This window comes from Canis lupus, chromosome 28 (assembly GCF_003254725.2).
Source record: "Canis lupus dingo isolate Sandy chromosome 28, ASM325472v2, whole genome shotgun sequence".
In the NCBI taxonomy this organism is placed as follows: Eukaryota; Metazoa; Chordata; class Mammalia; order Carnivora; family Canidae; genus Canis; species Canis lupus.
In genome coordinates this window covers 7,136,097-7,152,189 of record NC_064270.1, presented here as the reverse complement: position 1 = coordinate 7,152,189, position 16,093 = coordinate 7,136,097, and the positions used below count along the sequence as shown (strand labels likewise).

The 16,093-nt window shown below is 46.4% G+C and overlaps 1 protein-coding gene and 1 long non-coding RNA gene across 3 annotated transcripts in view; both read right to left on the bottom strand.

Moving 5' to 3' along the window:
* Nucleotides 1–7,772, bottom strand: part of LOC112672067 (uncharacterized) — a 64,926-nt gene extending 57,154 nt beyond the window's left edge. For both annotated transcript variants that reach the window (XR_004810319.2, XR_004810320.2), the window contains exon 1: nt 7,624–7,772. This is a non-coding gene — a long non-coding RNA (uncharacterized LOC112672067). The remainder of the gene's footprint in view (nt 1–7,623) is intronic.
* Nucleotides 7,773–8,190: 418 nt separating this feature from the next.
* Nucleotides 8,191–14,155, bottom strand: HHEX (hematopoietically expressed homeobox). The gene is made up of 4 exons (XM_025466523.3): nt 13,710–14,155; nt 11,405–11,583; nt 11,149–11,199; nt 8,191–9,313 (listed from the first exon to the last, which is right to left on the bottom strand). The coding sequence occupies exons 1-4, from the start codon at nt 14,071–14,073 to the stop codon at nt 9,095–9,097; spliced, it is 813 nt and encodes a 270-aa protein (XP_025322308.1). The 5' UTR covers nt 14,074–14,155; the 3' UTR covers nt 8,191–9,094.
* Nucleotides 14,156–16,093: the final 1,938 nt, after the last annotated feature.

Genomic DNA, 16,093 nt, shown 5'->3' with positions numbered 1-16,093 from the left:
TCTGTCCCACTTCCTCTCTCATAAATAAATAGGAGCACCTGGGTGGCTGAGTTAGTTAAGCATCTGCCTTTAACTGGGGTCATGATCTCAGTGTCCCGGGACTGAGCCTTGCATTGGGCTCCCTGTCCCAGGGGGAGCCTGCTTCTCCCTCTTCCTGCTGCTCCTCCTGCTTGTGCTCTCTTGCTCTCTCTCTCTCTTTCTCTGTCAAATAAATAAATAAACAAATAAACGAAGTCCTTTTACAAATAAATAAATAAATAATAAATCTTTTTAAAAATTCCTTAAATTTAATCTTCCTGAGTGTAAGAGCTAGGAAGTAGGAAGTAGCTTAGCTATTGGTATTCTCAGTTCTGATATGTGACAGTTTGCAGTCATTTGTTTCCTGAAGATACCTCCTGGTCTTTCTGCCATCTTTCCTTCTGTGCACCTAGAAATCTTAGAATTACATATGGATGGTGCCTTTTGAAAAATAAGTGCCTGGTTATAATACGTGAACAGAGATATATTTTTTAATGTTTGTAAACTTTGCAGTACAGCTTTTTATGTTCAGATGGATTACTTAAAGTAGCATGAAAATTCATACAGTGAACTACTACACAGAAGTTGGAATGAACAAATAACATCACACGATAATATGGATGAATTTTACCAACAAAAAAGTAAACTAGGGGCAAAAAAGTAACCGGTGGCTTAGTGGTTTAGCGCCTGCCTTGGGCCCAGGGCCTGAATCTGGAGACCCAGGATGGAGTCCCACGTCAGGCTCCCTGCATGGAGCCTGCTTCTCCCTCTGCCTATGTCTCTGCCTCTCTCTGTGTGTGTGTCTCTCATGAATAAATAAATAAAATCTTTTTTTAAAAAAGAAGTAAACTAAAGAAGCCAGAGATTGAAGAAAACATACTGTAGAATTCTGTTTATATAAAGTTCAAAAATCAGCGAATGAGTCCATGTTATTTGGAATCAGGATTGTGAAGGGGCACTTGGATAGCTCAGTTGGAAGAGTATATGACTTTTGATCTCGGGGTTGTGAGTTTGAGCCCATGTTTAAAACATAAAATCTTAAAAAAAAAAATTAGAATCAGGATAATGGTTTCCCTTGGGATGGCCTTGTGGACAGTAACCCAGAGAGGAGGGACAAAAAGGAAATTTCTAGAGATCCAGAAGTTCCATATTCTGTGTCAACAAATGTATTCATTTTGTGAGCTATACACCCATGATCATGAACTTTTTTGTATGTAAGTTATACTTTAACAAGAAGTTTCCTTAAAAATTAAAATAAAGCTGACACTGTTTTCAAAAACAATTTCATTTGTTAAAAATACATATTTTGTAAACATGATACTTCAAAAAAACTGTCTGAAAAGAAATACCATACAAATGTAAACAGATTTTAGTGTCTCATGTTCGGACAGGATAGATAATAATGAATAATGGCTAAGATTCAGAACAATATATTCCAGAAATTGCAGGCTTATATTCCCTGGTTACCACTAGCATTGTGCTTTTCTTAATGCCTGAAACAACATCCAAACAAGGAGCAGCTGCTTCAGCCAAAATGGCTTTTTGGGCAATTTTAAAGACCTTAATGAGGTCAGGTAATTGCTTGGTGAAACTAAAAATTTCACCTCCAATTAACTAATCAACAGCACTATACATCATTATAACTATCTCACTTCCACCTACATACCATCGAGTCAATATATGGGAGGCAGGTGTCTAAGAAACCACTTCCTCTAGACCTCTGAACCTGCACTCAGGGGCCATTTTTTAAACATTTATTGAATTAGTCTGGTCTAGTTTACAATTAATGGAAAGTCTGCAGTATTGCAGATTCCATAAGCAGCTAAGGAAGGCTAAAACTTTGAACTAGGGTGTGACATTGAAGCAGACACATTTTATGTTCCTTCTACAATCATTTCTTTGCAATTCATAAAATACTTGAAGAAATAATTTATAAACACTTGGGTTTTCCTGCTTCCAATTGCTAAATGGATGATGTCAATACAAATAATAGTAATAACAAATGGTGTCTTTTTTCAGCAAAATAGGTATAGTTTAACTAACGTTGAAATTGAGAAGTGTAAATGTCAAATTGAATGAAATTGCCAAATCTGAAGGGAAAAGAACCAATATAAACCCACAAAAGCACTTCCTCTTCATATTCATGTCAGTAAAAAGAGGGGAAAGAACATCTCCTTGTAGTGCCTGTAGGCTTGAATAGCCTTAATCACATCCCCCACCCCTACACCACCCCACCCATGCCCCAGCCCCGCAGACTCTCCTCCACTTGCAGTCCTATCATGCATTCTGCTGAGCTCCTGGAGCCATCCAGGAAAGCTGTGTTTTTGTGGCCAATGAACAGGAAGCATAAAGGGTGCAGAGCTCATTATGGAAGAGAAATATTTCTTCTCTCCACTGCAGAAGGCGTAGGGTTTTCACTCTCATTCTGTAGTACAACATGTATTAACAGCTTACCACATGCCAAACACAGAGCTAGATGTATTTTAGACCCTATAGAAGCCATGGCACTGCTCTATGTTCAGAGGCCTTTTGTGGAACATTCATCAGTAAGTCAGATGAAAAATAAATGCAATGATACCAAACAGTGTATATAAGAGGAACACCAAACAACATTGACCAGTAGCAGACCTTTCTTTTAACACCTTGAAAAGTAGAAAGCGTATTTTATAATGCTCATGTCCTCAGAAAATAGGAATAGTGATCCAGTTTATTGGTTTCCTAGGGTGATAGAATAATGGGCTACACAGACAGAAACTGCATATCTCCTATACTGTATTGTAATCCCTTCTAAATTTTAAAAACATTTTTATTTAAGTCCAATTTACCAACATATAGTATAACACCCTGTACTCATCTCATCATGTGCCCTCCGTTACGCCCATCACCCACCCCTTCCAGATATAATGCTAGACTTGAATGAAGGCAAAAAGATTACATAAAATGAACCTTATAGCTAGAATTATACTCTGCTTGATACATTCTCAAGGTCAGGAGATTCCACAAAGAAGGTCACATTACAACATTAGTATAGTAATTGAGGTTTTGGGCTTAACTTCTTGGTAACAGTTTCCTTATCTAGAAAATGGGCTAATCTACCTCATAGAATTTTTGTGAGGATTAAATGATAGAGGACTTCTATAATGTTAATATGTTAATACATAGTAAATGTTCAATATACATTCATTAATTCATTCATTTAATGCACACTTATGGAGTACCTATTATGTGTCAGATACAGATGCTGGAGATACACAGCAGTAGATAAAACACAAATATCTTTGCCCTCATGGCATTCCCATTTCAATGAGGAGAGGTAAATAATAAATAAGTAAAAATATGATATACAATTATAGTAAGTGAAATAAAGGAAAGCAGATTGTGGGAGGGGATGAGGGAAGAGGGCTTATGATTTTAAATAGGGTGGCTAAGGAAGTCCAAGCCTGTGGGAGGTAAGGGAGCCAGCTCGGAGGCTGTCTAGGGGAAGAGAATTGCAGAGGGAGGAAACTGCAAACCTAAAAGCCAAGAGATCTATGTGACTGGAGGAGGAGAATACCAGTCCATAATCCCATTTCCAAAATTCTGGATTCAAGAACCTCTGGAGATTCTTGTCATACTTATTCCTTGGCCTCTTTCATCTCCAGGTCTCTGAACATGATCATCCCCCTCCCTGGGACTACAATCCCATCTCCTTTTCTCTGCCAAGAGCCCCTGGAGGCCTCTGCCATGACTTCCTGATCTGAGATCAAGAGTGGGACACTTAACCAGCTGAGCCACCCAGGCGGTCCAGAGGGACAAATATTATTACTTTTCTATTACTCTCACTATTATCACTTACCTGGTCTAAAAAAGAAAACAAAAACAAAAAAGCTAAACTAAAGAACTGTTTAGAGGGATGAGGGCAGTGTTCTAGGACTCCAGTAACATCTTCCTCAAACCTAGAATTTCCACCTGAAAGTTGAACATTTCTATATATTTGTCACTATTAAGGCCAAGAAAATCTTGGCCCTAATTGTGACATCTAAAGAACTGAGACTAGTCATTTTTTATTCTTAATGGGGAAATAAAATCAATGAGGAAGAGAAATCCTGAATGGGGGGTGGTAGTACGGGTAGGTGGAGTGGAGAAAGGAAATGAATAAAAAGAAGTAGAGAGAGGTAAGGAAGGATGAGGAGGTAGAATTAAATTACAAAAGAAAAATATAAACAAGTTTCATGGAGAAAACTCAATAGGCATTTCTCTTCCTGCAAGTATCTTGGTGTGGAGGGGTTGGGGGGATGGGTACCGTTAACTTTTCCCTGTAGTTGTCTTTGGAGAGTGATGAGATTTTTGAATGTTTAAGATTTTTAATGATCCCAAACTTCCCTTTCAAATTAGAAAAAATTCAAATGGTTAGAAAATAAGCTTTAATATATATTTTTTAAATGAGGATATGTCTCATTGGCTTCCATCTGGAAAAATTACTTGAAATTGGCAGTGACCCCCTCCCTTTTTTCCTCTTTCTTCTCTTCTTTTTTTTTTTAAGTAGCTACTCGGAAAAGTGTTCGGCTGCCTCAAAAACCTCGAGGCAACCCCCGGATGCTCCAAAGTCGAGATCCTTTGCAGACAGGAAATGCCTTTGCCAGCTCCAAGGTCTCCTCCCCACAGCCCTTTCCATTGTCTGCAGAGATTTGTGTACATCAGACAGAGGAGATTTACCGCCTGCTACAGCGTATCAAAGAGCCACCCTAAAAGAAGGGAGTTAGTGAGGACTTTCTAGTTTTTCTAGCTAATGCTTGGCACCCACTGAGTGCCAGGTCTGATGCTTCCTCTCAGGTAAGCAGCCCACCTCTCTAGAAGCTGGGCTGAGAATTCACAGTTCCCAAGGCCCCCAACCAACAAGAGAGCCATTCTGCAAGCCCTTCTTTTATCCACAATGGCATAGCATAATTCCTGACATTGGTGTCCCCTCAGCTAGATCTGAAGATATCCTGGATCTCAGATATTTTGGTAGGTGGTAAGAATCTCCAAAGTGGTTGTCATTTGGATTTAACAACACCAAAAAAAAAAAAAAAAAAGTATCAAAGGACAGAATTTGGACAAATACAGAATCCAGCTGGAATTTCATGAAATCCAAAGTGATGGAAATGTGGGTACAACATCTGATTATTTTTACAAGAGACCAAACTCCTAACCATTCAGAAGCATCCCAGGTGACTGTTTCGTTCTCCACATTCTGTCCCATGTTGCCAGGAGTCACAAAATTCTCACCTCCAAGCACAGATTTAAAGGATCATTGATTACTGGATTTTAAAGAAAGATCAAAAGAGTGAGCTTCTGAGCTTGAGTTACACAAGGCAGTATAACTAGAATAGGAATTTTAGTAAGGGCAGTCTGTTCCCAACGAAGTGCACTTCCCCCACGTCCAAATACATTTTCTTGAATCCTTGCCCTGCCTCCATTAAGTAAAATGAATATTCACAGCAATGAAACCACAAAAAAAAAAGTTGTCAGAAATGTTGAAAGAGAATAGGTACTTTCACTATCAGAGATGGTTTCCTCTTTTCCCACAAGATGTTTTATCAGCTTTCACCCTGAGAAAACCATAAAAAGTAAGAAAAAGAAACCTTATGCAATAGTTCTCTAAATAAAATACTACACAGCAGGCTAGTCATCCCTAAAAGTGATGTTGTTTAAAGAGTCAAAGTACATCATCCAACAAAATCAATATCCTATTAAGTTAGAAAGGGTTCTGAATATCAAAGACCAACGAACTGAATAACTTAAAGTATAAGTACATGACCCAGGGGATTAATCACACACTGTCATGGTGAAATTAGGGCAATTCTTCCAATCATTAACGTTTTGCTTACAAAAATGTGCTTTTCTGTTTGTCTTTCTGCTAAATGATAACCGTTTTCAAGTTGAATCTCCTGATAAAAAGAGTTAAAAACAAGACAGGAGTTGTGCTGTAAAGGTCATACATGCTGCTTCAACATGAAATAGCCAAAAGACAAACAAATGAAAAATGCCTGGATTGTAGGAAGAATTTGTAAATATTCATTGGCGATCTGCAATGGGACATTTTGAAAACAGTTAATGCCAACCCATGCCCTGAGAATACTGTACTTCTCCACTGAACATGCTCTTGATCCTTAAGACTATGTTTAGATTCAGAATATGAGCAATTTGAGGAGGGTCAGGAATAGCTTTAAACTAGAAAACATTCTGGATTCAGGAAACTCTACTTTAAAACAAGATTTCGCCCTTCAACTTTTCTAGTGTCAATCAATACATAAGGCTGTATTTCTCTGCTTGATCATCATGATAGTTATTCTCAAGAATAAACATTAACCAGAGGTTATCTCCAGGAGTGAAACACACACGAACTGATTTCAGGATTGCTTTAATTCAATATTAGGCCCACAAGCCTCCCATTCTCCAAAACTCTGATGCAGACAGCCCCATTTTCAAGTGAGACTGATGATGACCCTTGAAACCTAGATGTAGGCAGAGAATAGGGGAAACCATAAAGATAAAGATCTTGAGGGGATCCCTGGGTGGCTCAGCGGTTTGGCGCCTGCCTTCAGCCCTTGAGTCACAGGATCGAGTCCCTGCATGGAGCCTGCTTCTCTCTCTGCCTCTCTCTCTCTCTCTCTTTGTGTCTCTCATGAATAAATAAATAAAATCTTTAAAAATAAAAAATTAAAAAAATTATAAAAAAAGATAAAGATCTTGAGCTGAGTTGGGAATTTGGCGGCTGGAGAGGATCATGTAGATCAATGAGACCATCTCCATTCCACAGATGAGAGAACTGAGGCCAACAACTAAAACTCCCAGCCCAAATGATTAAACTTCCAGGCCTATTCACACTTCTCTGTTTAAGCACCTGGTGCTAATTTTCTCAGAAATTTAAATTCACAGCCAATTCCAGGTGCCTTCTTGGAATATAAGGAGACAGACTCTAACAGCTCCCTAAAAGCAGAAAACTTTTCACTATGTCTTCACTGGAGGGCCTAGGTCTGGGGAACCATAGCCCCCATCAGCAATGCAGGGGACAGTGTCATTCCTTCGGGTACCCTCAGTCAGGCAACTCCACAAACAACTACAGGCTTCCATGGAGGCCCAGGCTAGAGGAAGAGGTTTCTGGACCTCTCCCCCAACAGGCCTCTCATCACTTTCCTGGAATGTCAGGGGCCTGATGGTTCCTGGCTCCACTAGGCAAGCAGCTGGATGCAATCCCTGGGCCAATCAGAAACATCAGGCCACCCTTGCACTCACCCCCACATCCCGCCTTACCTGGGGCTTCCATTCTCTCATCTCACAGTACCCCTTCCTTGGCCCTGCCAGGCCCCCATAGCCATCAGACTCTTGCTCCCACAGGCCTAGATAGGCCCGGTTTGCCTCTTCCTCCCTTACAGTCCTCTCCGCCACCTGCTCCCACACTGAGAGGAGTGACTGGGAGAAGGGAAGCAGGTGAGAAAGGAGGGGGTATGCGGGGCCCCACCTGCTTCCACCGGAGGAGCGCCTTAGAACAGTGGTTCTTGGAGCTCGGTCCTCCTACCAGCAGCTTTGCCATCACTTGATCACTTGCTGAAGTGCAAATTCCCGGTGCCATTCTAGACCTACCAAATCAGAAACTCTGGCGACAGGGCTGGCCAAGAGTTTCGAGCTGTGCAGGTGCTTCTGAAGCTGGCTGTAGCTTGAGACTCGCGGTCTCACACCACCTCCCGGCTCTTCCCGGGCAGGCTCCCTCCACCCCCTCCGCGGACCCCCCGCCGCCCCGGGCTCCGCCGCCAAGGGATGAGGCCGCCAAGGGATGACGCAGTGTTGACTCACGCCGGTCAAGGACGGCGGCCCGGGCCAGCCTGGGAGCCGGGGCGAATCGATGGGGTTCGGCGGCCTCGCGGCTCCCCGCGCAGCCGGCCTCGGCCCCCGGCTCTTGCAGCTACCTGCCGCACCCCGGGTCCGCGGCGGGGACCTCCCCCGGCCGCCACACGCACACGTCCAGACCCTCCCCTGCCCCCAGCCTCCCTCCTCCGCGAGGGAAAGGCCCAGGTCTACCGCCCCGCGCCCTGCCCCGCGCCCTGCCCCGCGCCCTGCCCCGCGCCCTGCCCCGCGCCGGGACCCGAGTGGCGCTTGGAGGAACGGTAATGAGAGGTGTGCGTTTGTTTCGTTGGAAGAATGAGAGGTCCCTCGAGGTCAGTCGTCTTGCCGACGGGTTTATTTTATACACAAGTTACTCATTTAAAAAAAAAAAAAAAACCATTTCGGTCATTTTTTTTTTTTACAGTGAACAATTATATATACATACACATTATAAACAGTTTGATATAAAACACAAATATCTACAGTCTACTTACATTTAGTTAACCTGCTACTTCTAGTTCATCCGTGATTAATTTTAGCCACCGACAAGTCAGTTTCTCTGCTTGAATTGGACTGTACTATTCCCTTAACAACTTAGTCATACAAGGTACTAAGTGATAGTGCAAAACAAGCATTTAAGATTCTTATCAACTATATCTGACAAAAAGAACACACACATCCCCCGAGACACGATCTCTGAGATCATATTGGATTTAAGGCAGCAGTGTAAGAATGTAATATGAAAGTAAAGGATGTTTCTTCCTTTTAAAATATTCCAAGGCTGTCTGAAATGTGGCCGCCACCCCTTTCCATGGCATACCTCTGGAATCTGGGGTGCCCTTTTGGTTTTCCAGTAAGTGTGATGTAGATACAGATTAAAAAGTTATTCAAGATCTTATTAAAATCTTTAAAGTTATAACTTAAAAATTTAATGAAAAAAGTTCAAAATTACTTTTTATAAATAGAAAAAAAAATTACTTTTTTAAAAAGGGGGTGAATTCAATCAGTGAAGAGTCCCTTCATCATACAATCTACAATCAGTACATAAGCCATTTAAGTAAAAATTAAAGGTTTCAATGTAAGTTTGCTGCTTAGCCAGTGCACCAAATATTTCAGGTTTCCAGAAAATTGATTCCCTCTCTCATAGCTTTCCAGTATGTCTACAGAGATTTTCTGTAGCAAATGTTATTCCCGAGTCTAGTTTTCTGAACTTTCCGAATGTCAGTGGTCATCATCCAGCATTAAAATAGCCTTTATCGCCCTCAATGTCCACTTCCTGATCAGAATCCTCTGAAATCTCTGATTCAAGGTCTTCCTGGGAGGCAGGGGAGGGTGAACATTGAGAGCTGTCCAAGGCACCTTTATTTTGCTCACTGGACAAGTCTTGCCTCTGGTCACAGGGATTGTCCAAACTTTCTAGTTCTTCTTTTTTATTGCTTTGAGGGTTCTCCTGAAAGGAATGAAGATGGAAATTGGTAGGCTCATGAAATATGGAGACATAAGAGACATATATCAAAATGTGTTTTCATTCTCTATCACCTTTAAGATTTTTAGTTATACCTAGTGCTTTCAACTTTCAAGATTCTTAAAAGTTTAGGGGAGAGGAGAGAATAGATCATTACAGATACACACTATCTTCATTTTTCAAGCTTTTTTTTTTTTTAAGATTTTATTTATTTATTCATGAGAGACACAGAGAAAGAGGTAGGACAAAGGCAGAGGGAGAAGCAGGCTCCATGCAGGGAGCCCCATGTGGGACTTGATCCTGGGCCTCCAGGATCACGCACGCCTTGGGCCAAAGGCAGACGCTCAACCACTGAGCCACCCAGGCGTCCCTCTTCAAGCATTTTTAAACCTTGCCATTTAACAGGGTCTTCCAGACATTTAAGAAATATGAATGCTAAATAGTAAATTCAGGGAAGTTTCAAAATGGAATACTTTTTCATCCATTTGCTGGAGTAAATCTATAAACTTACGAATACTCATTATAGTCACAAAATCATGGCAAAGGTAAAAAGGCAGAACTGGAAGAATACTGCCAACTGTAAAGGGAGACAATTACAATTTACTTAAAATCCGGGGGAAGTTTCTGGAAAATATATTCCCACGTTACATAGGAACCACTATTTAAAAAATCCCTGGTAAACTGCAGTCAAGCCTTTGAACAAGAACTAAATATATGAGTGAATTTTTAATTCTGTTTGTCTAAAGCAGACATAAACACTACAAAGAAATACGATATATTGCTAAAGGCTTTTTTAAAGTAAGACTATAGAATAATATATTCACTAGGCTTGTAACTAAGCAACCAAGAGATGCACAAGGTCAGAGATTGAGAGAGAATCTACAAATTTTTAAATGTTAGAATAATGAAATTATGAACAATTTATTTTCTGTCTCAAAGTACTCTTTGTGACACCATCTTATTTCTAATGAAAAAGTTAGGATCACTAAATTTAAAAATGCACACTGCTTTCAATCCCCCCCAATACGGTTTCAAAGATATTTTATTCTAAGCTGTACATACACTGGCATATGAACAGTTCAACAATTGCTAGAAAACTCTGGAGAAGACATCCAGACTGGAACATCAAAAACAAATCTTTAGGTTTAAGTCAAAAGAGGTTTTTCAAAAACTGAATTAGCCTTTACTTTTTATCACATACTGCATAATAGTATTTACGCAGTATTTTTCATTGGAAAAAAAGACTGTTAGTAAGTTTAAGCTACTTTCCAAATAAGCTTGTATATTCTCTTACCTGTCTTATATTCATCTTAAGAGCTGGCATTAGATGGGAAATAATTTTAAACTCTTTGATATTTAATTCTTCTTAAAAAAAAAACAGTGCAAACAAGACTTAAAGGTGTTTATTTCCTTATATTTACCCTTGAGCTCTGCCTGGTTTTATTATGGCTGTGTAAATAAAAGAAACAATTTTCTCCCAAAGATAACTGCGTAAGTCATTTACTGTCAATTACTTTATCTTTCCTGCGTTAATTAGATAAACAACATATGGGGTTTATAAAACAATTAGCCCAGAGTTTTACTAGCCAGTGTGTGAAAACCCAAGCATAATTGATATAGGAACTGCATTAGGTGCTTTTAGCATTACTGCCACCTGAGCAACTCATCCTGAATTTCAGCAGGACTATTTGCCTTTTTAATCAAGGTGAAGAGGTTAAATAGTCTCTCAAATGACTTTTGCATACAACCCATAACAGGCCTCGCATTGAGATAACATGATAAAAATATTTATTTCCATAGAAACGGAACCTTGTCGATACCTGTTTTAGTCTTCTCCATTTAGCACGTCGATTCTGAAACCAGGTTTTAACCTACAGGAAAGAGAAAGAAAGCTTGCCACAAACCCAAGCGACCTGGGGAGTACCGGAGCTGATCTGGGGCTGTGGAGCTGGCAAGAGCTCCAGGCATTAGGGGGCGACGAGGAACGCCTGAGCCCACGGTGGCTCCCCCCGCCCCAGGTCTCCGCCCCCAGCCCCCTGCCCCAGGAATCTGCCCCCAGCCCGCAGGCGCGCTCACCTGTCTCTCACTGAGCTGCAGCATCTTGGCCAGACGCTTCCTCTCGGGAGGAGAGAGGTACTTTTGGGTCTCAAACTTCTTCTCCAACTCGATGGTCTGGTCGTTGGAGAACCTCACCTGGCCGCCTTTCCTTTTATGCAGAGGCCTCTGCAAGAAAGGGCTCCAGAGCAGGGGTTTGCCTACAGGGCAGCGAGAGCAGAGGTTAGTGACAGCCCTGGAGCCGTCAGGCCCTGGGGGTGACAAAGGGGAGGAGGGAACTAGACGGACCCTCAGCCGAACTTGTTCACACCCATCCATACAAGGACCCAATGCGTTCCCCCCAAGGCACATGCATACCTGGAGACAGAAACACCCAAAGGCACACACATCTACATTGCATGTGCACACAGACCACCCTTGTACACTCACAGATGCAAACTGCCATCACACCCATAAATGATTTCAAACGCACAAGTCTTTTGATCCCCAAAAGAACACACACTATAAATGGAGTTTAAAATACCACGACACTCCTTAACAAGTCTCTCTGGAATTTATACACAACTTTTTGCACCTCTAGGCCCTCTCTCTTGGTGAGCTGCACTTTCCAAACACCCGAGTGTGTGTATGTTGGGGGGGGGGGGGGGCGTGGACTGCTACACTACCCGAGGTGTTCTGGCCAGGTGCCGCCGCGGGGAGCCCACTTGGGAAGCCCTGGGGCCCGGGTTCGTGGAGCTTCCAATCCTGGCTCCAGGGCGCTGCGGCCTCCTCCTCTGATTTCACACCCGGCGGCGGGGGCGGCCAGTTAAAGCTACCCCGTGGGCTATGGCAACATTTCCGTCAATGTGTTTCCTGTTGGTCTATCTCGAAAAGCCCTTTGCTTCCTCCTGCGCGGTCCCAGCAGTAACCCAAGGAAACCCAGGGCGCGCTCTGTGACAACGTTCGCCCCCGACGCGGCCCGACTGAGGGTCCCGCTCCCGCCCCAGCAGGCGAACGGAACCACGCCGGACAGGAGCCACCGCACCAAACCCTCGAAACTGGGATCAAAAATATGATAACTTAAAAAAAAAATACGTTAACTTTTTTTTAAGGAGTTAAAATATAATCCCCTCCAAATCTTAACGATGAGAAAAGAGGGTGGAGGGCTGAGCTAAAGGCCTCATCATAAACGTGAAGACATTAAAATTTTAATTAAAATGTTACGTTGTCTCTAGGGTCCCCAAAGAAGCTGCCAATAGCAGAGAGTAAATCTAAAACCCTGGCGGCCCAAGGCAAGGAGCCCCGTTTCTTTATGCCCCCGGGGCTTCCGATGCCGGAGCCGCCAAGGGCCCCTCGGGAGTGCGGATCCCCGTCGGCTTGTTTCTTAGGCCGTGCGCTGAGGGACGAGCCCCGCGAACACCGTAAGTCCTAGGTGTCTTCCCCGCCTTTCCTACTCCGAAGACCTATCAGTCAGTCCGTCCGTCCGTCCGTCCGTGGGTCTGCAGGCCTGCCCCCAAACACTTTGAAAGCTGGCATTGTTTTTTTTTTTTCTCCCAGATTTTGCTTACGTCAGGCTTCAGACTAGTGCAAAACAGCTTCGGGGGCGGGGGAAAAAAGGAAGCAACTGGTTATTTTAGCTGCCATAAAGTCACATCCCACACAGAGGAAATGAACAATATCAGAAAAACGGATCCCGGCTATCAGAAGTCGAGTGTTTCCTGAATTTGTCTGTATTGAGGATGTCGATAAAATAATCAGCAGCGTGCACTACTCCGGGGGAAGGGTCTGCTTCATGCAGCCAGGAAAACACTTAACAGCTTCTGAAACCAGATTTACTCCTATCGAGAACTCAAGATTTCCTGTATGAACGGAAAGGGTCAGGCTCTTTCACTGCACAAGCTTGTTGAACCAGGTTCAGCCTCGTAACCACCCGGGCCCAGCAGCTATCCCTGCCCCGCAGGGCCGGCCCGGGCGCCCTGGCACTCCCTACCCCGTCCCTCCAGCTAAGGGGACCCCACCCCGAGCGACACGCGCGCCCCGGGGCTGCCTTCGGCCGCCAGCCCCCGCGGCAGTGCCAGAGGTCTCGCCCGGGCCCGCGCGCCCCGACGCCTGCAAGGTGCAGGAAAACCAATCTGAGTCACGGTGCGGTCGGCCCCGGCAGCGCGCCACTGGGGCACGCGCCTCCTGTCCCTGCGCGCGCCCGAGGGCCGCTTTTCGATCGCTTTTGCCACAACTTTCTATTGCCTCCCCCTCCGCCCCCGCCGCCTCCTGGACGCTGCCACCTGCCGGGTGGCGCCTTCCTCGCCGCGGCCGCGGCTCGGCCCCGCCATGACCCCGGCCGCCTTACCCAGGGGGTCGTGGCGGAGCAGGGCGTGCGTGTAGTCGTTCACCGTCCTTGGGAAGGGGTACAGAGGGCCCCCGAAGCCGCCGGGTCCGTAGGCGGCGGCCAGCGCGGCGGCGGAGTGGTGCGAGAAGGCGGGATGGATCGGCGTGGGCTCGTACACCGGGGTCCGGTAGGAAGACACGAGGCTGGTGAAGGAGGAGTTGGGGGACGGCAGCGTGGGGGCGGGGGTGGGCGCGGCGGGCCCGCGGCCCAGGATGTCCTCGATGTAGAACGGCGTCGGGTGCGCGGGCTGCAGCAACGGCGTGGGCGCGTACAGCGGCACCCCCACGGCGCCCGCCGCCGCCGGCCCGGGGTGTGGGTACTGCATGGCTCCGCTGCGCTCCGGCCCCTCGCAGAGCTGGCGGCCCGCGCCCCGGCGCTACATTTATCCGCGCTCCGCGCTCCCGGCGATAGGCTCCGCCGGCCACGGGGTGGGGCCGCGCTCTCTGGCCCCTTCCTGCCGCCTGTCCCTGCGGCCAATGGCGCGGAGCCCCGGGAGCCGCCTCCCGCCCCCACCCTCGGCCCGCCCCCGCCGGCCGAGCTCCCGCCCCCCGGGACGCGCTGGCTCGCCGGCTCCCAGGACCGACCCGCGCCCGGGTCCCCGGCCGCCGCCGCCGTCGCTCGGGGCGGCGGGCACCCTGGCCCCGGAGCGCTCGAAGGGAAGGAAGCCCAGGGCCACGTCCGTCGAGGGGAGACTCGAGGAAAGCAGCGCTGGAACACGGACTCCCGTGGGCCCGGCCCGTGCCGGGAGGCAGCCCTGCCGAAACTCGAGGGGCACCGGCCCAGGCCCAGGCCCGGCCCCGGGGTGGCAGCAGTGGACCCGGCGCAGGGCAGCCGGACTCGAGCCTGGCGGGCGTGGAGGCACTGGCAGACCGCGCCGTCGCGGGCCGAGAGCATCCCCCGTGTGGGCGCGCGCCCTGGAGTGCCGGTGGCGCTGGCTGTGCCCGGGCGGCAGCTCCGAGGAGAGAAACCCGGCCCCTAGCTAAGGCCCAGTTGGGGTGAGGACGCCTAGGCTTGAAGCGCTCGGCCCTCGCGGCCGCTCCGTCCCGTTTCCTTGGTGGGCGGGCCCCAGCCCTCAGCCGCTCCCGTGAGGACGCTTTCGGGGAGGAATCCGGGGAAAGCCCGGGTCTTAGATGCCACGTAGAAGTCGTGCGGTCTTCGCCCACCCAAAGGGGGTTGCCCTAGGTCCCCTGTCCCCGGGCCCCGGGGGTCGCAGCTGCGCGCAGCACCGCTCTCGCGTTTACACGTGTTTTCTATTGAATCCGTGGCGCTACCCCTGCGGCCTCGGCTCCGTGCAGCTCCCCTCGCCTGCGGGGCAAGGGGGCATTTTCTTGATTGACGCCCTCCTGCGGTCGTCACACCTCGCGGTGAGCAGTTTCTGCTAAGGTCCTCCACTAATCGTGGAAATGCACATTTCCCAGCTTTTTCTATTGAGGTTTTTAATTTACGTCTAGGAACTATTTCTCCGACTAAAGCGGGGTCGCAGACGAAAGAAGAGTGGACTGGAAGCTGGGTGGCCCGAGTTCGAGTTTCACTGCGCACATTTCTGTTGAGCAACTACTGTGTGTCAGCAGTGAACAAGACAGATGTAGTAGTTCCTGTCCTCACGGAGACAGGAAACAAATTTTAATGCTGTGACTTATGTGTGTGCTATGAAGGAGAAGTACATAATGATCTGAAACCTAATAACCAGCGGACGTCATCTAGTTGGGGACGGGAGGTGTGTTAAGGAACGGAAAGTGTTCTCCAAGGAAGTGATGTTTGAAGAAGGAGTAGTTGTCAAAAAACCTAGAGAGGGAGGAATAGTCAAAGAATAGCAAGTGAGTGTTGTCAGTGCAACTTTGGTCAAGTCATCCTCCCTGAGCTTTCTAAAACATTTGAAACTTAGCCTAAAGGCTCCCAATATTTGGGGGGTGGAGTCCTGTGCATCTTTCAGAACCTGATAGACAAGCGCTACAAGCACAAACACAGTGAGTGTAATATGCTGTCATTTGAGTGAAAATCTTAGGAAAACGGGACTCCTGGGTGGCTCAGCGGTTGGGCGCCCGCCTTCTGCTCAGGTCGTGATCCCGCAACCTGGGATGGAGTCCCTCACTGGGCTCCCCCTGAGGAGCCTGCTTCTCCCTCTGCCTGTGTCTCTGCCTCTCTCTCTCAGCCTGTGTTTTTCATGAATAAATAAATACATATTTTTTTAAAAACCGTAGGAAAGGGTAAGGATATTTATCTGTGACCTTGTTCTATTAGGTAAGCTATCTCTGGAAGACTACACAAAAAACGAATAACATTGGCTGTCTATGAAGAGAGAGGTGGAGTTGAAGGGAGAACATGCTGTATACTTAGTGAATATT